The 23,986-nt window shown below is 46.6% G+C and overlaps 1 protein-coding gene across 3 annotated transcripts in view; it reads left to right on the top strand.

The window, feature by feature from the left end:
* Positions 1-23,986, top strand: part of PRICKLE2 (prickle planar cell polarity protein 2) — a 179,135-nt gene that overhangs the window by 111,157 nt on the left and 43,992 nt on the right. For all 3 annotated transcript variants that reach the window (XM_075287494.1, XM_075287496.1, XM_075287495.1), the window contains one exon: positions 13,678-13,861. In XM_075287494.1, the coding sequence (XP_075143595.1) occupies positions 13,678-13,861 (184 nt within the window). The remainder of the gene's footprint in view (positions 1-13,677; positions 13,862-23,986) is intronic.

Below are 23,986 nucleotides of genomic sequence, written 5' to 3'. Positions count from 1 at the left end.
GCGCTTGTCTCTGCTACCCTCCAATGTTGTAAGGACATATTACCTGGCCCTATCTTATCTATGTATTTATCTGTCACCCTATCGAGATCAATCTACCCATCTACATTTCAGTTTTGAGCTGAATATCTATCTATCTATCTATCTATCTATCTATCTATCTATCTATCTATCTATCTATCTATCTATCTATCTATCTATCTATCTATCTATCCGTCCTCTTTTATTTAACTCATATTATCATTTTACATGTCATTATTTCCCCTTATACAACTTCTTGGCTGATACCAGTTACATATTTAATAAATGTTAAGAGATGATTCACATTTTCTTGGTTCTTCCATGAACTACGTAACTTGCTTGTGAATCTAAATATATATTTTTCCCTTGGCTTAAAGGAGTAATGTGACTAAAAGACGAATGTCGGCGTATTGTAGCTGTGCAGAGTTTTGGTCATCACCTAGGTCTAGTGCAAAGACCTGCAAAATGGAATATTCCAAATAATTGAAACGGGGAATATCTAGACAAGGATATGTATCACAATTAGAGATGAGCGAACAGTGTTCTATCGAACTCATGTTCGATCGGATATTAGGCTGTTCGGCATGTTCGAATCGAATCGAACACCGCGTGGTAAAGTGCGCCATTACTCGATTCCCCTCCCACCTTCCCTGGCGCCTTTTTTGCTCCAATAACAGCGCAGGGTAGGTGGGACAGGAACTACGACACCGGTGACGTTGAAAAAAGTAGGCAAAACCCATTGGCTGCCGAATACATGTGACCTCTAATTTAAAAGAACAGCGCCGCCCAGGTTCGCGTCATTCTGAGCTTGCAATTCACCGAGGACGGAGGTTTCCGTCCAGCTAGCTAGGGCTTAGATTCTGGGTAGGCAGGGACAGGCTAGGATAGGAAGGAGAAGACAACCAACAGCTCTTGTAAGAGCTAAATTCCAGGGAGAAGCTTGTCAGTGTAACGTGGCACTGACGGGCTCAATCGCCGCAACCCAGCTTTCCCAGGATCCTGAATGGAATACACTGTCAGTGTATTCCCGTATACCCGATATATACCCCGATACCCGTTCCAACGGTGTGCCCCCCCACCTTCACCCCAGAAATACCCTGCAAGTCCCCTAGCAATAGAATTGGGGCTATATACACCCACAATTTTTACTACTGGTATACAGTGCCATTGTCTGACTGGGAATTCAAAGAATATATTGGGAATACAAATACCCTCATTTCTTGCTACTGCCATATAGTGCCAGTGTCTGACTGGGAATTCAAAGAATATATTGGGGTTACGTGCACCCACAATTTTTACTACTGGTATACAGTGCCATTGTCTGACTGGGAATTCAAAGAATATATTGGGGTTATAAATACCCTCATTTCTTGCTACTGCCATATAGTGCCAGTTTCTGACTGGTAATTCAAAGAATATATTGGGGTTACGTGCACCCACAATTTTTACTACTGGTATACAGTGCCATTGTCTGACTGGGAATTCAAAGAATATATTGGGGTTATAAATACCCTCATTTCTTGCTACTGCCATATAGTGCCAGTTTCTGACTGGTAATTCAAAGAATATATTGGGGTTACGTGCACCCACAATTTTTACTACTGGTATACAGTGCCATTGTCTGACTGGGAATTCAAAGAGTATATTGGGAATACAAATACCCTCATTTCTTGCTACTGCCATATAGTGCCAGTTTCTGACTGGGAATTCAAAGAATATATTGGGGTTACGTGCACCCACAATTTTTACTACTGGTATACAGTGCCATTGTCTGACTGGGAATTCAAAGAGTATATTGGGAATACAAATACCCTCATTTCTTGCTACTGCCATATAGTGCCAGTTTCTGACTGGGAATTCAAAGAATATATTGGGGTTACGTGCACCCACAATTTTTACTACTGGTATACAGTGCCATTGTCTGACTGGGAATTTAAAGAGTATATTGGGAATACAAATACCCTCATTTCTTGCTACTGCCATATAGTGCCAGTGTCTGACTGGGAATTCAAAGAATATATTGGGGTTACGTGCACCCACAATTTTTACTACTGGTATACAGTGCCATTGTCTGACTGGGAATTCAAAGAATATATTGGGGTTATAAATACCCTCATTTCTTGCTACTGCCATATAGTGCCAGTTTCTGACTGGTAATTCAAAGAATATATTGGGGTTACGTGCACCCACAATTTTTACTACTGGTATACAGTGCCATTGTCTGACTGGGAATTCAAAGAATATATTGGGGTTATAAATACCCTCATTTCTTGCTACTGCCATATAGTGCCAGTTTCTGACTGGTAATTCAAAGAATATATTGGGGTTACGTGCACCCACAATTTTTACTACTGGTATACAGTGCCATTGTCTGACTGGGAATTCAAAGAGTATATTGGGAATACAAATACCCTCATTTCTTGCTACTGCCATATAGTGCCAGTTTCTGACTGGTAATTCAAAGAATATATTGGGGTTACGTGCACCCACAATTTTTACTACTGGTATACAGTGCCATTGTCTGACTGGGAATTCAAAGAGTATATTGGGAATACAAATACCCTCATTTCTTGCTACTGCCATATAGTGCCAGTTTCTGACTGGGAATTCAAAGAATATATTGGGGTTACGTGCACCCACAATTTTTACTACTGGTATACAGTGCCATTGTCTGACTGGGAATTTAAAGAGTATATTGGGAATACAAATACCCTCATTTCTTGCTACTGCCATATAGTGCCAGTGTCTGACTGGGAATTCAAAGAATATATTGGGGTTACGTGCACCCACAATTTTTACTACTGGTATACAGTGCCAATTTCTAACTAGGAATTCAAAATGCGCAAGGCTCCCGGAAAGGGACGTGGACGAGGCCGTGGGCGAGGTCGGGGGAATGGTTCTGGGGAGCAAGGTAGCAGTGAAGCCACAGGGCGTCCCGTGCCTACTCCTGTGGGGCAGCAAGCATTGCGCCACTCCACAGTGCCAGGGTTGCTTGCCACATTAACTAAACTGCAGGGTACAAACCTTAGTAGGCCCGAGAACCAGGAACAGGTCTTGCAATGGCTGTCAGAGAACGCTTACAGCACATTGTCCAGCAGCCAGTCAGACTCTGCCTCCTCTCCTCCTATTACCCAACAGTCTTGTCTTCCTTCCTCCCAAAATTCCGAAGCTTTACAGAACAATAACCCAAACTGTCCCTGCTCCCCAGAGCTGTTCTCCGCTCCTTTCATTGTCCCTCAACCTGCCTCTCCACGTCACGATTCCACGAACCTAACAGAGGAGCATCTGTGTCCAGATGCTCAAACACTAGAGTCTCCTCCATCTCCGTTCGATTTGGTGGTGGATGACCAGCAACCCACCCTCATCGACGATGATGTGACGCAGTTGCCGTCAGGGCATCCAGTTGACCGGCGCATTGTGCGGGAGGAGGAGATGAGACAGGAGTTGGAAGAGGAAGTGGTGGATGATGAGGACACTGACCCGACCTGGACAGGGGGGATGTCAAGCGGGGAAAGTAGTGTGGATGTTGAGGCAGGTGCAGCACCAAAAAGGGTAGCTAGAGGCAGAGGCAGAGGTCAGCAGCTTAGGCGAAGCCAGGCCACACCCGGAATCTCCCAAGATGTTCCAGTTCGTACCCAGCCCCGAAAAACTCCCACCTCGAGGGCACGTTTCTCGAAGGTGTGGAGTTTTTTCAAGGAATGCGCCGAGGACAGATATAGTGTTGTCTGCACAATTTGCCTCTCGAAATTGATTAGGGGCTCTGAGAAGAGCAACCTGTCCACCACTTCAATGCGCCGTCATTTGGAATCCAAGCACTGGAATCAGTGGCAGGCAGCAACGGCAGGACAAAGGCCGCCTGCCGTTCACGCCACTGCCACTGCCTCTGCCTCTGCCTCTGCCTCTGCCACTGCCACTGCCACTGCTGACTGTGCTGGCGATGCACTCCAGAGGACGAGCCAGGACACCACTTCATCTGCCTCCGCCACTTTGTTGACTTCTACCTCATCCTCCCCTGGTCCTGTCTTATCTCCTTCTCCTGCACCATCAAAGGCACCATCAGGCGTTTCTTTACAACAACCCACCATCTCTCAGACATTGGAGCGGCGGCAGAAATACACTGCTAACCACCCACACGCGCAAGCCTTGAACGCCAACATCGCTAAACTGCTGGCCCAGGAGATGTTGGCGTTCCGGCTTGTTGAAACTCCCGCCTTCCTGGACCTGATGGCAACTGCGGCACCTCGCTATGCCGTCCCTAGCCGTCACTACTTCTCCCGGTGTGCCGTCCCCGCCTTGCACCAGCACGTGTCACTCAACATCAGGCGGGCCCTTAGTTCCGCGCTTTGCACAAAGGTCCACTTGACCACCGACGCGTGGACAAGTGCATGCGGACAGGGACGCTACATTTCACTGACGGCACACTGGGTGAATGTAGTTGAGGCTGGGACTGCTTCCCAAACTGGCCCGGTGTACCTCGTCTCCCCGCCTAACATTCCTGGCAGGGACACGAGAAGAACACCCCCCTCCTCCTCCTCCTCTACCGCCTCCTCCTCCGCCACCGCCTCCTCCTCCGCCACCGCCTCCTCCTCCGCCACCGCCTCCTCCTCCGCTGTTAGATTGACCCCAGCTACGAGTTGGAAACGTTGCAGCACTGGCGTTGGTAGACGTCAGCAGGCTGTGCTGAAGCTGATCAGCTTGGGGGACAGACAGCACACTGCCTCCGAGGTGAGGGATGCCCTCCTCGATGAGACGGCAATATGGTTTGAGCCGCTGCACCTGGGCCCAGGCATGGTCGTTTGTGATAACGGCCGGAACCTGGTAGCAGCTCTGGAGCTTGCCGGACTCCAACATGTTCCATGCCTGGCCCACGTCTTCAACCTAGTGGTGCAACGTTTCCTAAAGAGCTACCCCAATGTTCCAGAGCTACTGGTGAAAGTGCGGCGCATGTGCGCCCACTTTCGCAAGTCGACAGTAGCCGCTGCTAGCTTAAAATCTCTCCAGCAACGCCTGCATGTGCCACAACACCGGCTTTTGTGCGACGTCCCCACACGCTGGAACTCAACGTTTCAGATGTTGAATAGAGTGGTTGAGCAGCAGAGACCTTTGATGGAATACCAGCTACAAAACCCTAGGGTGCCACAAAGTCAGCTGCCTCAGTTTCACATCCATGAGTGGCCATGGATGAGAGACCTTTGTGACATCCTACGGGTCTTTGAGGAGTCCACAAGGAGGGTGAGCTCTGAGGATGCGATGGTGAGCCTTACAATCCCGCTCTTGTGTGTTCTGAGAGAATCCCTGATTGACATCAGGGATAACTCAGATCACACAGAGGAGTTAGGGATAGCATCCGATCCGTCACAGCTGGAGAGTAGGTCCACACATCTGTCCGCTTCACTGCGTTTAATGGAGGAGGAGGAGGAGGAGGAGGAGGAAGAAGAGTTGTCCGATGATGTGATGGTGATACAGGAGGCTTCCGGGCAACTTCGAATCGTCCCATTGTTGCAGCGCGGATGGGTAGACATGGAGGATGAGGAGGAAATGGAGATTGAACTTTCCGGTGGGGCCAGAGGAGTCATGCCAACTAACACTGTGGCAGACATGGCTGAGTTCATGTTGGGGTGCTTTACAACCGACAAGCGTATTGTCAAAATCATGGAGGACAACCAGTACTGGATCTTTGCTATCCTTGACCCCCGGTATAAAAACAACATCTCGTCTTTTATTCCGGTAGAGGGGAGGGCCAATCGCATCAATGCTTGCCACAGGCAATTGGTGCAGAATATGATGGAGATGTTTCCAGCATGTGACGTTGGCGGCAGGGAGGGCAGTTCCTCCAGTAGGCAACCAAGTTCTCACCGGTCCACACAAACGAGGGGCACACTGTCTAAGGTCTGGGACACCTTGATGGCACCCCCTCGCCAAAGTGCCGCCACGGAGGGTCCTAGTGTCACCAGGCGTGAGAAGTATAGGCGCATGTTGCGGGAATACCTTTCCGACCACAGCCCTGTCCTCTCCGACCCCTCTGCGCCCTACACGTATTGGGTGTCGAAGTTGGACCTGTGGCTTGAACTTGCCCTATATGCCTTGGAGGTGCTGTCCTGTCCTGCCGCCAGCGTCCTATCTGAGAGGGTGTTCAGTGCAGCCGGTGGCATCATCACTGACAAGCGCACCCGTCTGTCAGCTGAGAGTGCCGACCGGCTCACTTTGATAAAAATGAACCACCACTGGATAGAGCCTTCATTTTTGTGCCCACCTGTGTAAAGCACCCCAACATGAAACTCCATGTCTGTACTCAACCTCTCCAATTCCTCCGCATCCTCATACTCATCCACCATAAGCGTTGCACAATTCTGCTAATACTAGGCTCCCTCCAACATGATTTCACCCAACTCTGCTGGTTAGAGGCTCCCTCCACCCTGATTTCCACCAACTCTGCTGGTTAGAGGCTCCCTCCACCCTGCTTTCCCACAACTCTGCTGGTTAGAGGCTCCCTCCACCATGAATTGGTCCAAACTGGGCTGGTTAGAGGCTCCCTCCACCATTAATTGGTCCAAACTGGGCTGGTTAGAGGCTCCCTCCACCATGAATTTGCCCAAACTGGGCTGTTTAGAGGCTCCCTCCACCATGAATTTGCCCAAACTGGGCTGTTTAGAGGCTCCCTCCACCATGAATTGGTCCAAACTGGGTTTTTTAGAGGCTCCCTCCACCATGAATTGGTCCAAACTGGGCTGGTTAGAGGCTCCCTCCACCATGAATTGGTCCAAACTGGGGTGGTTAGAGGCTCCCTCCACCATTAATTGGTCCAAACCGGGCTGGTTAGAGGCTCCCTCCACCATTAATTGGTCCAAACTGGGCTGGTTAGAGGCTCCCTCCACCATGAATTTGCCCAAACTGGGCTGTTTAGAGGCTCCCTCCACCATGAATTTGCCCAAACTGGGCTGGTTAGAGGCTCCCTCCACCATGAATTGGTCCAAACTGGGGTTTTTAGAGGCTCCCTCCACCATGAATTGGTCCAAACTTGGCTGTTTAGAGGCTCCCTCCACCATTAATTGGTCCAAACTGGGCTGGTTAGAGGCTCCCTCCACCATGAATTGGTCCAAACTGGGTTTTTTAGAGGCTCCCTCCACCATGAATTTGCCCAAACTGGGCTGTTTAGAGGCTCCCTCCACCATGAATTGGTCCAAACTGGGCTGGTTAGAGGCTCCCTCCACCATGAATTTCCCAAAACTTGGCTGTTTAGAGGCTCCCTCCACCATTAATTGGTCCAAACTGGGCTGGTTAGAGGCTCCCTCCACCATGAATTGGTCCAAACTGGGGTTTTTAGAGGCTCCCTCCACCATGAATTGGTCCAAACTTGGCTGTTTAGAGGCTCCCTCCACCATTAATTGGTCCAAACTGGGCTGGTTAGAGGCTCCCTCCACCATGAATTGGTCCAAACTGGGTTTTTTAGAGGCTCCCTCCACCATGAATTTGCCCAAACTGGGCTGTTTAGAGGCTCCCTCCACCATGAATTGGTCCAAACTGGGTTTTTTAGAGGCTCCCTCCACCATGAATTGGTCCAAACTGGGCTGGTTAGAGGCTCCCTCCACCATGAATTGGTCCAAACTGGGGTGGTTAGAGGCTCCCTCCACCATTAATTGGTCCAAACTGGGCTGGTTAGAGGCTCCCTCCACCATGAATTGGTCCAAACTGGGCTGGTTAGAGGCTCCCTCCACCATTAATTGGTCCAAACTGGGCTGGTTAGAGGCTCCCTCCACCATGAATTTGCCCAAACTGGGCTGTTTAGAGGCTCCCTCCACCATGAATTTGCCCAAACTGGGCTGGTTAGAGGCTCCCTCCACCATGAATTGGTCCAAACTGGGGTTTTTAGAGGCTCCCTCCACCATGAATTGGTCCAAACTTGGCTGTTTAGAGGCTCCCTCCACCATTAATTGGTCCAAACTGGGCTGGTTAGAGGCTCCCTCCACCATGAATTGGTCCAAACTGGGTTTTTTAGAGGCTCCATCCACCATGAATTTGCCCAAACTGGGCTGTTTAGAGGCTCCCTCCACCATGAATTGGTCCAAACTGGGGTGGTTAGAGGCTCCCTCCACCATTAATTGGTCCAAACTGGGCTGGTTAGAGGCTCCCTCCACCATTAATTGGTCCAAACTGGGCTGGTTAGAGGCTCCCTCCACCATGAATTGGTCCAAACTGGGGTTTTTAGAGGCTCCCTCCACCATGAATTGGTCCAAACTTGGCTGTTTAGAGGCTCCCTCCACCATTAATTGGTCCAAACTGGGCTGGTTAGAGGCTCCCTCCACCATGAATTGGTCCAAACTGGGTTTTTTAGAGGCTCCCTCCACCATGAATTTGCCCAAACTGGGCTGTTTAGAGGCTCCCTCCACCATGAATTGGTCCAAACTGGGGTGGTTAGAGGCTCCCTCCACCATTAATTGGTCCAAACTGGGCTGGTTAGAGGCTCCCTCCACCATTAATTGGTCCAAACTGGGCTGGTTAGAGGCTCCCTCCACCATGAATTGGTCCAAACTGGGGTTTTTAGAGGCTCCCTCCACCATGAATTGGTCCAAACTTGGCTGTTTAGAGGCTCCCTCCACCATGAATTGGTCCAAACTTGGCTGTTTAGAGGCTCCCTCCACCATTTATTGGTCCAAACTGGGCTGTTTAGAGGCTCCCTCCACCATGAATTGGTCCAAACTGGGGTGGTTAGAGGCTCCCTCCACCATTAATTGGTCCAAACTGGGCTGTTTAGAGGCTCCCTCCACCATGAATTGGTCCAAACTTGGCTGTTTAGAGGCTCCCTCCACCATTAATTGGTCCAAACTGGGCTGTTTAGAGGCTCCCTCCACCATTAATTGGTCCAAACTGGGCTGGTTAGAGGCTCCCTCCACCATTAATTGGTCCAAACTGGGCTGGTTAGAGGCTCCCTCCACCATGAATTGGTCCAAACTGGGCTGGTTAGAGGCTCCCTCCACCATGAATTGGTCCAAACTGGGGTGGTTAGAGGCTCCCTCCACCATTAATTGGTCCAAACTGGGCTGGTTAGAGGCTCCCTCCACCATGAATTGGTCCAAACTTGGCTGTTTAGAGGCTCCCTCCACCATTAATTGGTCCAAACTGGGCTGGTTAGAGGCTCCCTCCACCATGAATTGGTCCAAACTGGGTTTTTTAGAGGCTCCCTCCACCATGAATTTGCCCAAACTGGGCTGGTTAGAGGCTCCCTCCACCATGAATTGGTCCAAACTGGGGTTTTTAGAGGCTCCCTCCACCATGAATTTGCCCAAACTGGGCTGTTTAGAGGCTCCCTCCACCATGAATTGGTCCAAACTGGGTTTTTTAGAGGCTCCCTCCACCATGAATTGGTCCAAACTGGGCTGGTTAGAGGCTCCCTCCACCATGAATTGGTCCAAACTGGGGTGGTTAGAGGCTCCCTCCACCATTAATTGGTCCAAACTGGGCTGGTTAGAGGCTCCCTCCACCATTAATTGGTCCAAACTGGGCTGGTTAGAGGCTCCCTCCACCATGAATTTGCCCAAACTGGGCTGTTTAGAGGCTCCCTCCACCATGAATTTGCCCAAACTGGGCTGGTTAGAGGCTCCCTCCACCATGAATTGGTCCAAACTGGGGTTTTTAGAGGCTCCCTCCACCATGAATTGGTCCAAACTTGGCTGTTTAGAGGCTCCCTCCACCATTAATTGGTCCAAACTGGGCTGGTTAGAGGCTCCCTCCACCATGAATTGGTCCAAACTGGGTTTTTTAGAGGCTCCCTCCACCATGAATTTGCCCAAACTGGGCTGTTTAGAGGCTCCCTCCACCATGAATTGGTCCAAACTGGGGTGGTTAGAGGCTCCCTCCACCATTAATTGGTCCAAACTGGGCTGGTTAGAGGCTCCCTCCACCATTAATTGGTCCAAACTGGGCTGGTTAGAGGCTCCCTCCACCATGAATTTGCCCAAACTGGGCTGGTTAGAGGCTCCCTCCACCATGAATTGGTCCAAACTAGGTTTTTTAGAGGCTCCCTCCACCATGAATTTGCCCAAACTGGGCTGGTTAGAGGCTCCCTCCACCATGAATTGGTCCAAACTGAGGTTTTTAGAGGCTCCCTCCACCATGAATTTGCCCAAACTCTGCTGGTTAGAGGCTCAATCCACCCTGATTTTCAAAACAAATGTTGGTGCCAACCTCAACTTACTACAAGGGCCAAATTCACTGCTGGTGACAAGCTCTCCTCACTGCAAGTGCCAAATACACATGTTTCAAGGTGTTTTCCTACTGTCAGAGAGGTGGTATTGAGTGTGTAAAGTGTGTAGTTGTTAGGCTGTGATGTTGGGGTAATAGAGGGTCTTTGGTGTGTTAGATGCCCCCAGACATGCTTCCCCTGCTGTCCCAGTGTCATTCCAGAGGTGTTGGCATCATTTCCTGGGGTGTCATAGTGGACTTGGTGACCCTCCAGACACGGATTTGGGTTTCCCCCTTAACGAGTATCTGTTCCCCATAGACTATAATGGGGTTCGAAACCCGTTCGAACACACGAACATTGAGCGGCTGTTCGAATCGAATTTCGAACCTCGAACATTTTAGTGTTCGCTCATCTCTAATCACAATCTATCAAGTATTTAAAGGGAAGATTCAGGACACTAAAGCTCTATTATGTCCTTATGTACTAATGGTTTAGTGTCACAAATATACCAATGGTAGGCCTGCCTCGGGTTGTTTTAAAAAAAAAAAAAAAAAAAAAAAAAAAAAAAAGACAAAAAACAACTCCCTAATACCTTCCCATGGATGTGCTCTTGGCGCATGCACATCTCTGTCTAGAAGCCAGAGCAGTGCACCTTGGCCTCCCTGCACATGCACCTGGTACCCAGCACATTTGCAGAGGAGCTGCAGATGTGTCCACATATCTGGAGAACATTGAGCTTATTCCTTGGTAGCCTTACTATGCATATATACTGTATATACGTATGGAACACTAAACCAGCTATCTCTTAAGCTTTGCTGGTGTTGTAGTGTCCCAAATTGTCAAACTGTGCATATGTATAGGGGGCTTGGAAGGGATCGCTGTCAGCCATAGGAGTTACATCCCATAGACTGTAAATGAAGTGGTCACACATACACACTACTACTCAATTTACACCCGCGACTTGGGGGACCCCATTCTCCAATGATAACTGTGTTCCATCAAAATGAACGTGACTTTGTAACCCCTTACCCATTCTTAATATTACCGACCTCTAATAACTACTTACTACTGGCCGAGCGTGCATGTGTTCTCAGTAGGGAAAGGATGATACTCTATATAATTGGGTTATCTCCCCCAATTTACAGCATAGTCATGGCTATGGGCAGCAATAGTCTGGAGCCAACTCCGAGGTCTATGGGAGAGACAGGGAGGCGGAGTAGATAAGCTGTGACGTTGTCAGTGGTGGTTGCAACAAACCAGTCAGTGGTGTTATCTATAGAGGTGTTCTCTTCTATTGTAATCCTATGATGTAAAGGAGATGATTGCTTCAAGTATAACCCCTACAGAATTGCAAGTGTCTGTCTATTATTAGGCTTAGTGGCCACAGTGAAAATTGCAGGCCGTAGTACTTTTAAAAAAATATATAATTAAAAAAAAAATTAAAATGAATTAAATAGGCCATTTTGTGGTGACACAAGTCCTTTTACCCATACACAATTGCACATCATAGAGTGTCTCAGATGGTCGTGGTTTCTATTTCATGAATGACTTGGTTGTTTAGACAAGATGTATCTACAAGACCTCTTGATTTTATTGAGCGCCATCCCGACACTTGTACTAAACCCCATTGTACAACTTGATCCCTTACCGAGAAGTGCAACTGTGTCAGGCGAAGCGTTCGTGTTCTCACTTGACTCGCACCATAGATTGCTAAAATGAAGAGAACAGAGCAGGAATAAATCCAAGGACCACCAAGGCGTCCCCCTACTGCTTGTTTGGATAGCGGAGAGACATTGTTTCTGTCCAGAAAAGTAATCCCTTGTCCTCTCTTATTAGTAGAAGACTTGTTTTGGCAAGGGGAGCGTAAACCAGCATGTGTTTCCGGGCGGTGACCTGATCTGGTTTTAATTGGAATCCAGCGGTGTAACCTATTTCTAGGACCCTTTAACCGCTGGAAGGGTTTAGCACGCACGTGTTCCTCCATCGAACCTCCGAGTCCACCTGATAATGTGCACAGTTTGGATTCGTTCTGGCCTTGTGGTGACGCCAGATGGTACAGAGAGAAATGTCATCTAAATATGGTTGGGAAACAAGTCCCAGATGCCACACTGTCACAATTCTGTATTTTTACATATGTTTTATTAATACACAGCTGTTTTTCGGGAGCCCGTAGTTCCAGGAATTGACAAACCAAATTTATTGTCCTGCTCGTATGAGGATCTATGATCTCTCCTGACATGTCTTTTATAGCAAATACACATGAAATAGAAATGATAGTGCGTGTATTCTCAGATCTCTGCATTGTTCCTCTGGTACTGGTTCGGCTCAGGAAATGTTAAGAGCCACATCCGAACCCGATTCTATATTAACAAGAGGAATGACGGAAGGACGGCGTAGTTAAATCTCTTGAGAAGAGTCTAGAATTTTTACTTGAGAGGGATCTGATCATTAAAACTCAATTTTTTTCTGCCTACCACATAGGAATAGCCTTAAGAAAGGCTAATTCTTCTCCTACCTTTAGATGTCTTCTACGCGCCGCTGTTCGGTATATAATCCAGTTTTTGTCAGTATGCAAATGAGTTCTCTCGCAGCACTGGGGGCGTCCCCAATGCTGCAAGAAAACTCTCTATCGCCACCTCTATCTTCTTCAGGAACGGGTCTTCTTCCGGCGGTGGCTTCAAACTTGTACAATACTGTGTAAGTTGCCATTTTCTTGTGGCTGGCGGGCGTCTGCTTTGTAGTTTGAAGCCACCACCGGAAGAAGACGCGAAGAAGATGGAGATGACCACCCTGGAACCTTAATGGTTGCTGTACCCCTCCTTACCTGTAGGTGGCACTCTCAATTATTTACCTATATAAAGGGTTATTCCCATTACGTACACTTGTCCCTTAGCCACATTGACCCCCCCCTATTGCCCACGTGAAAGGAGCCCAGGTGCCTATTGATCAAGGATAAATGCCCTTAGTAAGAAAACCTAGCCTGGTTTTATTATACGTGACATTGGCAACTTATGTGATGGTCATGCCCTAAAAGGGGCGGGTCTTGGTAAAAGAGCATCGTCTCCTCCAAGATATTTGGTACATTGGATGTCCAGGGTTCAACAAAAGTTTTAGATGTCTATGGTGATACCTTTTAGATGTCTGTATATATGAGATAGCACGTTCCATTGGTTTGACCGTTAAGTAATGTGTATGGCCACCTGTAGTCCCTGACCTATTTGTAGATAACATAGTATCTGCCCTACACCTCCAGCTTCCGCACCTTGCAGACGCTCTTTACATACTTGATGTGTCACTGTTACCAGTCCCTTAATGCACCTGCTATTGTGTCCTATGTATTATTGACGTTTGCAAACAGAAGATCGGTGTTCACATTGGGCGGCGGGCATGACGCCAGAGAATGTGTTTATACTTTGGTATCTTAGCTTCAATGAATAGCTGCAGAGTGGCACACTTACAGAGGAATTTTTTTTCCGCAGGAAGATCTGTCTGCATTGTAAGTGCTCGCGGGAGGAGCACAGCGCCACCGCCATGCCTTTAGAGATGGAGAAAACCATGAACAAGTTGATGTTTGACTTTCAGAGGAACTCCACATCTGACGACGACTCGGGCTGCGCTCTGGAGGAATACGCCTGGATCCCTCCAGGATTGAAACCAGAACAGGTACCTTTTTTTTTTTTTTCTTCTGCTTAATCCTAGCCATCTGCACAATGTAAAACCTCCTGTCTGAAGGTGTCAGTAATCTGCAATAAGTGAAGTTGTCAGTAAACAATGGTAATCCCCATGTTCTCCATTTCACCCTGGAGGGTAATGGAAACCCTGTAACCCCATACCACCCGATTCAAGGATCCATCCCTCTGTGTCCTATTACTACCAGGTCTCTAGTGAAAATGGGTGACAACCCCAATGCTCTATTGTTTGCCTTCCATCTTTCCTAGATGCAAACAGTTGAATATAATTCAGGACTTCTTATCTTTACAAATCTACTGCCATGTTTTCAATTAAAAAAAAGAAATCTGTTCCTTAATGTATATCCTACATTATTAAAGGGATCCTATCTAGAGATGAGCGAATACTATTCGAAACGACCGTTTCGAATAGCACGCTCCCATAGGAATGAATGCGTGCAGCCAGTTACCCTGCGTGCCAGCCACTCCCATTCATTCCTATGAGAGCGTGCTATTCGAAACTGCCGTTTCGAATAGTATTTGCTCACCTCTAATCCCATCATTAAAACTCAATTTTTTGTCCCTAACATGTCGGAATAGCCTTAAGAAAGGCTATTCGTCTCCTACCTTTAGATGTCTTGTACGCGCCGCCGTAGAAATTCCGTTTTTCGACAGTCTGCAAATGAGTTCTCTCGCAGCACTGGTTTCGGTCCGCAGCGCTCAAACAGCACTGGGGGTGACCCCAATGCTGCAAGAGAACTCTTCAGCGCCACCTCCATTTTCTTCAGGAACGGGGTTCTTCGCGCCTCTTCTTCTGGTGCTGTCTTCAAACTTCTAGGCCTCGGACCTAGGGCAAAGCCGACTGCGCATGCCTGCCGGCCACAAGAAAGTGGCCGCTTACAATACTGTGTAAGCTGCCCGAGGCCTAGAAGTTTGAAGCCAGCGCCAGAAGAAAACGTGAAGAAGACCTGTTCCTGAAGAAGATGGATGTGGCGCTGGAGAGTTCTCTCGCAGCATTGGAATCGCCCCCAGTGCTGTTTGAGCGCTGGGGACCGTCCCCAGTGTTGCAAGAGAACTCATTTGCAAACTGACGAAAACCGGGATTTATACCGAACGGCGGCGCAGAGAAAACATCTAAAAGTAGGAGATGAATAACCTTTCTTAAGACTATTCCTACGTGTTAGGGACTAAAAATTGAGTTTTAATCATAGGATCCCTTTAAGGCCTCATGCACATGACCCTAGTTTTTATCTGCACACTGTATAAACGTTTCTATGGCCTCATACGCAGATCCATAGTTTTCACGGATATGTGTCTGGGCCGTAGAAAAGAGCGGCAAAATATGGTGCAGTTCCCATAACGATCTGTACTTGTGGCTCAGTCAGTGAAAATAATGAAAGACAAAGTGATACCGGTTTATGTATCATCCGTGCAGTTTTTACTGACCTGTACACCATGTAGAATTAAAGTATGTAAAGGGGGTAGTTCAAGATTAGACAAATAACCTGCAGTATTCCTGTCTGTATGGTATGGTAGATGAGGTATACAATAAGTAAACTGCAATAGCTGCATAGAAAAACTGACAGCAGAAATTTGTCACATTGAGATCGCCTTATGCTACGGATTTTCAATGCTTGCGCTGAAATCTTCGGTAAATCCGCAGCAATTACATATACAATCCAAAACGGCGAAAATAAAACCTGATTCAACTTTGCAAAAAAAAATATTACCGTATATACTCGAGTATAAGTCGACCCGAATTTACGCCGACCCCCCTAATTTTACCACAAAAAACGGGGAAAACTTATTGACTTGAGTATAAGCCGAGGGGGGGAAATGCATGACATTCTGTTTGTGCTCATGTTAATCCTAGCTGACTTCAGGCCTATATGGTAATATCACAGATGTCACGTGGTCTGGGATATTACCATATAGGCCCAAAGCCTGTGGTAGGAGTAATAGCCTGTTACTGCTAGCACAGGCTTTGGGCCTGTACGGCAACAGGCTGCTACTGCTACCATTATGCTTTGGGCCTGTATGATAATGCCCAAGACGTCTTCTGCCGCCACCGCTCGTCTTCTCCCGCGGCTGCTCCTGCGTCTCAGCGTAGGGGGCATGATGACGCCGCCTGTGCTGAGACGCAGTAAGACGTCATCGACGCACGTCGGGTGCGGGCCTGAGCTAACGTGGTCACGTCACCCGACGTGTGTTGTAGCCGGGGAAGGGGGCCGGGACTGGAACGGAGGCCCGCTGCAGCCGAGTCAATACGTGGGCGTGTGGGCGCGAGTGTGACTATAGGATCAGACTACACATGGTTTGTTTGTAGTCTGTTGCCATAGACACACACAGTTCTGTATAGGAGCTGTAGACACAAGTTGGTAGGAGAGGACAGATCAAGATTGTTGCAAAGTTGCATTTTTAATATGGGCTGCTTTAGAAAAATGCAAAGTGGTTGCAGAATGGCAAACCCATTATTAAAGGGATATTCCCATCTCGGCATGTCATGGTTAGGATGGAAATTTGGCTAAAAGTTCCAGTCTCTAGACTGACTGCTAAAAAAAAAACCCAACCGAATGAAGGTGACGTTCCAGAAGAGTAGGTAAATCTTCCAAGGCCCCGTTTTATGTGACGTGGGATGTCGTGACTGGCACATCTAGCGCCAAAGTAATGAAAAAGAGGAATGACTCTCAACCAAGAGGGTGTGGGGCACCGCTAAATGGGGCAGACCATTACAGAAAGGGGGCCTAACGGCTGGGGCTGGGTCACCCATGCTTAATTTTAACTTTTGGGAACCACCTAGGACAATGGTGCCAACATAATCTGGGCCCCCAGTACAATACTTGGACCCGGAATAAGTTGGTTACAGACATTTCCCTCTAGATCTTGAGATGTTTGCGGTGTATTTCCGCACATCATTGAATTCTGGACTTATTTATGCCTTTCAGCTTGTTATGAACACTGTGTTGTGTCGAGCCGACCCTGACAACCAGCATTCAGCATACGCTGTCTGCACGCTGGTTGACATGGCAATAGATTCATTAGAAACTGAACTGGTGACGGCTACCGCCAATTATATAATACGCTGTAGAGAGCCTATAAATTATGCAAACTGGCAGTCCTTTTAACTAGAGTATTTTATATACCGCGCATTAGGTGTACTATGTAATGGTTTCATATACATGTCAGATGCCGCAGCAGCAGGGGGTTCTCCAGTGGCGGAATAGTTTGCTCGGTTCATGGAGAAACACAGCATTAAGTGTTCAGATTCCCCTGTAGCACCACCACAGGGGACGTTTGGTATTACACAGTCTATAGGCGGTTTGTGTGAGGAGTGGTCATACCAGGTCCTCCAAAGTGAGAGACACTCTTTATAACTGCTTTCTACACTGATCCATAGATGGAGTCCTGAACATGATGATCTCAAAATTCCCCAAAAAAATATACATAAGGAGAAGTGGCGGACCTTGTAGAGCGAGACGTTAGATAGATCACACAGTTCAGGATGGATGGATATGAGATAGGTAGGTAGATGAGGCAGATCTATGAGAAGGATGGATATATAGATAGATGGTTAGAGATATAGATATGATGTATTGGTAGGTACATTAGATATGAGTTTAATGGATATGAGTTGCATGGATGGGTAGTTGGATAGACAGAGCTGAGATACATAAATATATAGATGGATGAATAGATCTGAAAACGATACAATAAGTTAGAAAGATATGAGAGTCATGGATGGGTAAATAGATATGAGATACATTGGAGGATAGTTAGATGGATACAGACAGATACACTGTCTACCAATAAGTATTTGGCCCCTGTGGTAGAATAGAAAAACACCATTTCTTCCTATCCAATAGTTGGTAGACCCCAGCAGTTGCTTCCTTACGGATGGGATTGATGGACACAATACTCCCGGATGCCTGGTGACACTCCTGGTGTATGTGAGCCATCGGTTGGGTGCGGTTTCTCTGGTCAGCACTCGTCAGTCACTATCTCCCAGTTTCGGGGATCTGCCGACTTGGGGCACATTCCGACATTCACCGTTCACCTTCCACTTCGTAATCACATAGGCCACTGTCCATTTTGGATAATTAAGTTCGCTTGCTATGTCCCATTTCTGTGGTACCCCACAATTACCTCTCTCTCGAAATGGGACAACTCTGCACTTTGTGGCATCTTGCATGCGACTAATGCCAATGCTGTTTCCTATTTAACGGCGGAAGGCGCAACATACAACACGACCACGGATGTCTTCATTTGCATGGGTGTCCAAATACTTATTGGTAGACAGTGTATGAGATGCATTCTACATAAAGACTCATCAGTTCTGCTCTCCAGTTTTATTAGAGTCCATCCCCTTTAAATAGTGATACAAAAAAAACCAACATTCCCTTTCTTCTACTCCTTTTTATTTTTTCCTCCGCTTTCTTGGAAGTGAGATGTTTTTCAGGTCATTAAATCTGGGACGATGTTCCTGCCCCTCTCTCGGGCTCGGTGTGTGGTGTGAAAGCCCGAGATTATTTTTACCTCAATAACAATCCTGCAATAAACAAAATGCGCCGCGTACGGCGAGGAGCGTCGGCCTGAAGATTCATCACTTTAGAGTTAGGGTTATTATGTAAATGCGCATTTGTCTCATCCTCCGAGAAGAGCGGACCTTTACCATTCTGCGTAAATTGCTTCTTTCTATAGATTTTATCGTAAGAGAAGCGTAGAGTGTGACAGATAGAAAATAGCAATTTTCCATTACATTTAATATAATTCAATTCACTGAACCTTCACTCGCCGAGTACAAAATCCTGTCGCTCAGAGCGTATCCAGCAGGTGGTACTCTCCGTGTAGGGTGGTACCTGCAATTCTGATACAAGACCAAATCTGAAGAGGTCTGACAGGTCTGTAGGCACATTGGTGACGTCTGTGATCTTGAACCAACACCCTATAGAAGGCTTAAACCCTTTAGCACTATGTCGAAATTTCTGCTACTGCAAATTTGCGTCCAATGGTTGCGTAAAAGGGAATTTGTTTGATTTTGGACACTAAACCACCCGTGGATCCCTTTTATACTTGCCTAGAGACTCCTCTTGTGCAGTTCTTTAGTGACATCATAAGTACACTTTGGCTTCTCTGCGCATGCGCAAAGTTCGGCACATGTGCACACAAATTAACAAGCCTAAGGCTCACGAAAAGCGGAACTAACTACATTGACTTCTAATAATGATTTATTGGGTTCCATTATAGTGTCGATTGTTTTGCATAAAGCTCCCCCCCCCCCCCTATCAAATGTGACAATTGACAATGGAGACTCCAATACAGATGTAAACAGAGGCTTATTAAAGGGGTTGTTAAGAACTATGATATTGAGTTCTGCTTCCCTCTTCATGTTACATACTTGGCCATACTCCAACTCGTCCCATTGAAACAGTACAATACCAAGCACAACCACTATAGAATGTGTGGCGCTGTGCTTGGTAAGTAGTGGAGAGGCCGCAGCAATCCATATCATACTCCACACAGCCCCTTTAGGCCACACTGAATCTGGCTCCAGTCAAGACTAGACCTCGACATTGGAAATCCTCCCACGTCTTCCCCTTTTATAGGACAATTATTAGCAAGTGTGAGAGGTATTAAAAATCAATTGATTCCAAGGAGTTGTCCGAGATTTGCTTGCAAATACAGTTGCATACCTCTCCTGGTTATATTCGGTATAGCCCCTTAGCTCCGTTACAGGAAATGGGGATGAACTGCAGTACCACAAATGACCTGTAGCGGGGTGTGGCACTGTTTCAAGAAGAAGAAAGCAGCCACATGATTGTAATGCTGAACAACTGCTGTAAAAGTAGGCCCAGTAAGGGTGAACTTTGTGCCACCGGGGGTATGGTAACAATATGAGGCCCTTTGCTCACCTACTACTAACTGATACTTGGGCACCGTCACTGTTTCCAGTGTTGATCTTGTGAATTTCCTCCCATTTTGGTGCTAGAGATGCCCCTCAACTATAACCACACCCTCGAGGAGCCGTAGAACTCATTTGCATACTGATAAAAATAGCAATATCTTGGCAAAAACACAGGGTGGGGGGGGGGACATTGAGTTGATATGCTACTTCTGCTGACAGACTCCCATCATGACAACTTTACGAAGCAACTTTTTCCAACACCTTTCAGCTCGCAAATCCGCAAAGTAATTACTATGCTGTACATTTATGTCGGAGGCACATCACGTCGCTCTATTTTAGTCGGTGACAGCTGGCGAGCAAACTGTTCATTTTTTTTTCCCCCTCCGTTTCCATATTAATATCTTTAAACGTATTTAGCATTATATAAAGTGATGAAAATTGCACAGCAACCGTTCTCCTGTGTTTATACTGTATATCGCAGGTTGGGTAAGCGAAGGGTTAAGAGGCACTGTCCGCAGTGACTGGTGGATGGAAAGGTTTCTGCAGGGCTCACGTCACACTTCCTTCATGGTGTCTGTTTATAATCGGATCCAGTTCACTTATAGCGGGGTCCGGCAGCTATTTGTTTTCTATTTAATATGACTAAATGTAGTGTCATCTGCAGCATTATTCCTGAACTAGAGCCTTGCCGAAAATTGGGATCCATCAGGATTCATTGGGATCACTTTAAAGGGGTCTGTCATACAGGAAGAAAATTATGACCGTACAGTGAACAGATATGGCAGCTGGAGTGTGAACATAATAGAACAGCGCTCCTTGAGGAATAGTAGGGAATAGCATTATGTTACCATTACTTGTTTGTCCATGTCTGATGCAGAGCTATGTGTCGCTATGGTTACAGACTACAAATAAACACTGTGTGGTCTGATACAGCAGTCCTGTCTTCTTTGGGTATACTTGACGATTATTTGTGAAAATAAATTGCCTTAGCGGTGTCTTGGGTCTAAGGTTATGGACCCGATTCACCCCCTGAAGGACATGGGTTCATGAAACCACCCCAATGGCAAATCTGGCCGTGAAAAACAATTGCTATTGGCAAGGAGATAAGCTTAAAAGGATTCTACCATTAAAATCAATTTTTTTTGTCGGTAACACGTAGGAATAGCCTTAAGAAAGGCAATGCTTCTCCTACCTTTAGATGTCTCCTCCGCGCCGCCGTTCCGTAGAAATCATTGTATGCAAATGAGTTCTCTCACAGCACTGGGGGCGGGCCCCAGCGCTCAAACAGCACTGAGGGCATCCCGAGTGCTGCGAGAGAACTCTCCAGTGCCGCCGCCACCTTCTTTCGGCGCTGGTGGTCAAACTTCTAGGCCTAGGGCAAAATTGACTGCATATGCCCACAGACCACAAGAAAGTGGCTGCTTACTTACTGTGGAGAGTTCTCTTGCAACATTGGTGACTCCCCCAGTGCTGTTTGAGCGCTGCGGACCGCCCCCAGTGCTGCAAGAAAACTCATTTGCATACCGATGAAAACCGGGATTTCTACGGGACGGCGGCGCGGAGAAAACAACTAAAGGTAGGAGAAGAATAGCTTTTCTTAAGGCTATTCCTACGTGTGACCGACAAAAAATTCAATTTTAATGGTAGAATCCCTTTAAGGCAACTTGTTGCTGACCTATAGACCGTAGGAGAGGAAGTAGATGATATGGAGCAACACGTGACCAGCAGATCACACTACACAAAAAGGTTTTTGTACTCTGTAACCATAGAAAAGCATAAGTCTGCATGGGAGCTGCATACACAAAACGGTGAGCTATTGGAATTGGCAGAATTGCTTCATCTTTATTTCCGATGTATTGGAGCAATAGAAATGGTTACAAAAGCGTGTACATCCCTTTAAGAAGAAGCTTCCAGAACTAACTATATATGAACTGCTGAATAGAATATCTGGCTTTCTGCCCAGAGGGCACTGAAGGATTGAGAATGGCGCAGTCATAATTACAGAAGATGTTGGCATATTCTGGGGTTTTCGAGGCATGCTGTTGGGCACGTGAGGCCCTGATTTATACGTATGCGGTTGTGTATTATGGAGGGACAATAATGGGACCGGCCCTTGTAGAATTGGCAGCCTCCAGGGCTTTGTCCCACTCTGCAGCACTTCAGGAATCTGTTTTTACATATCCTCTTTCTTCTCGCATTCAAAGTGCTTAAAATGAAGAGGGGGGGAGAAAAAAAAGTAAAAAAATATCCCGAGGCTGGAAGTCGTACGCGGACTATTCCTGTACATCTGTATGTTTTATTGATAGACAATATTCTGAATTCCGCTCTCTTCTACTGTTTCCGTTAAATTCTTTCCTTGCCGTCTTATACAGTAGGCAACGTGGCCACTTACTTCTGGTTACGTGTTCTCCCCCCCCAAGCCATGTGACGCCAGCCCCTCCGCTGTGTTAATGGAATAAACATTCCTGAAAATGAACACTTTGGCATCGGTAAAATTATTAGCGGCTCGTCACTCGGAAAACCTTTTACGCTAAGAAATCCCGCAGGAGAGCGATAAAAATCTCGCTCTTAATTAGCAAATTTGCTCAGATTGATTTAGGACCAGCATGTCTAAAATGTTGCCGTCATTTCTCTGGAATTGGTTTGAAAGCAAGTTTGTAGGTGAAGATATATTTAAGAATATTTTTTATTTTTCATTTTCCATCCTGCAATTTTCACTTTGGCCACTAAGCCTAATAATAGGCTAACACTTGCCAATTTTGTTAGATTTTCTTTGCAACAGTCACCAGTACTACAATAGAAGATATCACCTGTACAGTTACCATCCGTAGTGATCCATCACTGCTGATCACAGAGAACCTCACGGCTTCAATTCCCTGCACAGAACAGGCCTACAAAAGCCTCAACCTCCCTGGAATCGTGACTGAAAGCGAAATCTAGTCTGTGTAGCTATAGTTCCATCATGAGTTAAAAAATGGCTGGCCTAGGTCTTCAAAAACTGGCATCGGCTCTGGGGAAAACTTGGGCAGTGATTGAGCATTCCTAAAATCTGACATAGTTGCACCACTGCAAAAAGTTCAGTTGCAACAACTCTTTCAGTTACGATATGGTGGAGCAAAGGGAACGTTTTAGGTGCAGGCACTAAATCCGTGTGCTGGAATATATTATAAAGAAGCCCATACTGGTTTATGAATATAATTTCAGAATCCCAGTAAGGACTGACACTCCTCCAGAAAGATCAATGGCAGGGAGATGAATTTTAGAGAATGTTTTACTTATTAAAAAAAATTCTATTAAAACCAGCTATTTCACCTGTTTTTAATTTTATAATTGAAAAGTTTTATTGTATTTTCTATAGCTGATTATGAGGTCGGCCATCTTGTCTGAGCATCTTCCCTGCTGTTAACAGCATTTAGTGATCTGCTTTATGGTCATCGGCAGCAATAGTCTGAAACCAACTCATTGAGGTGTATGGGAGAGTTTTCCCATACCGTGCAGGGAGGGGGACGAAATAAGCGGTGGCATCATCTATTGTCAGTAGTGGATACAATGAGGGGTCACTATGGGTGGTATTTGGTAGAGGTGTTATCTTCTATTGTAATATTGGCTGCCTTGTTTGCGATACTGCTGCAAAGAAAAATCCTTATAGAATTGGCAAGCGTCATGGTATTAGGCTTAGTGGCCGGCGTGAAAATTGCAGTGGGAAAAAAAAATTCTTTACAAATTCTTAAAAAGAAAAAAATGAGAAGTTGGTTTATAAAATGGATAATTTTGTACTGACTCATTCCCTTTAACTATGCAGATTTATACGCAGGAGAGCTCAATGCTGACCACTATGGGCAATGAATGGAGCTATTGGTGGTTGTCAGTCACCAGTCAATGGTTGTCATTGATTCGTTCCCCTGCACAAGGGGCACCATATGGGCATCTGTCACGCCTGTCAGTCCTCAGCTTCTCCTTGACTGACAGGCTAGGTTGGTTTTTCCGGTCGCCAATATGTCTACCTCCTCTTGCGCACCTGATGCGTGCGCTTTAAACGTACGAACACTCGGCAGAAAAACAAGCCTTGAACAGGTTTCATCTGCTAATCATTTTAGCAAATTGTTGAAGAAAACTCTGAGGGCTTGCAGTGTGGGCGGAGGCGCAGACAACATATTTATTGCCAAGGCGAAGCAGTAACAGCTGTCGTACAGGCAGGTGCTGACATCTTCTTTACAT

The sequence above is a fragment of the Leptodactylus fuscus genome, chromosome 9 (assembly GCF_031893055.1).
Source record: "Leptodactylus fuscus isolate aLepFus1 chromosome 9, aLepFus1.hap2, whole genome shotgun sequence".
Classification (NCBI taxonomy): Eukaryota; Metazoa; Chordata; class Amphibia; order Anura; family Leptodactylidae; genus Leptodactylus; species Leptodactylus fuscus.
Note: the sequence above shows the minus strand (reverse complement) of the source record. Positions and strands in the feature narration are given on the sequence as shown.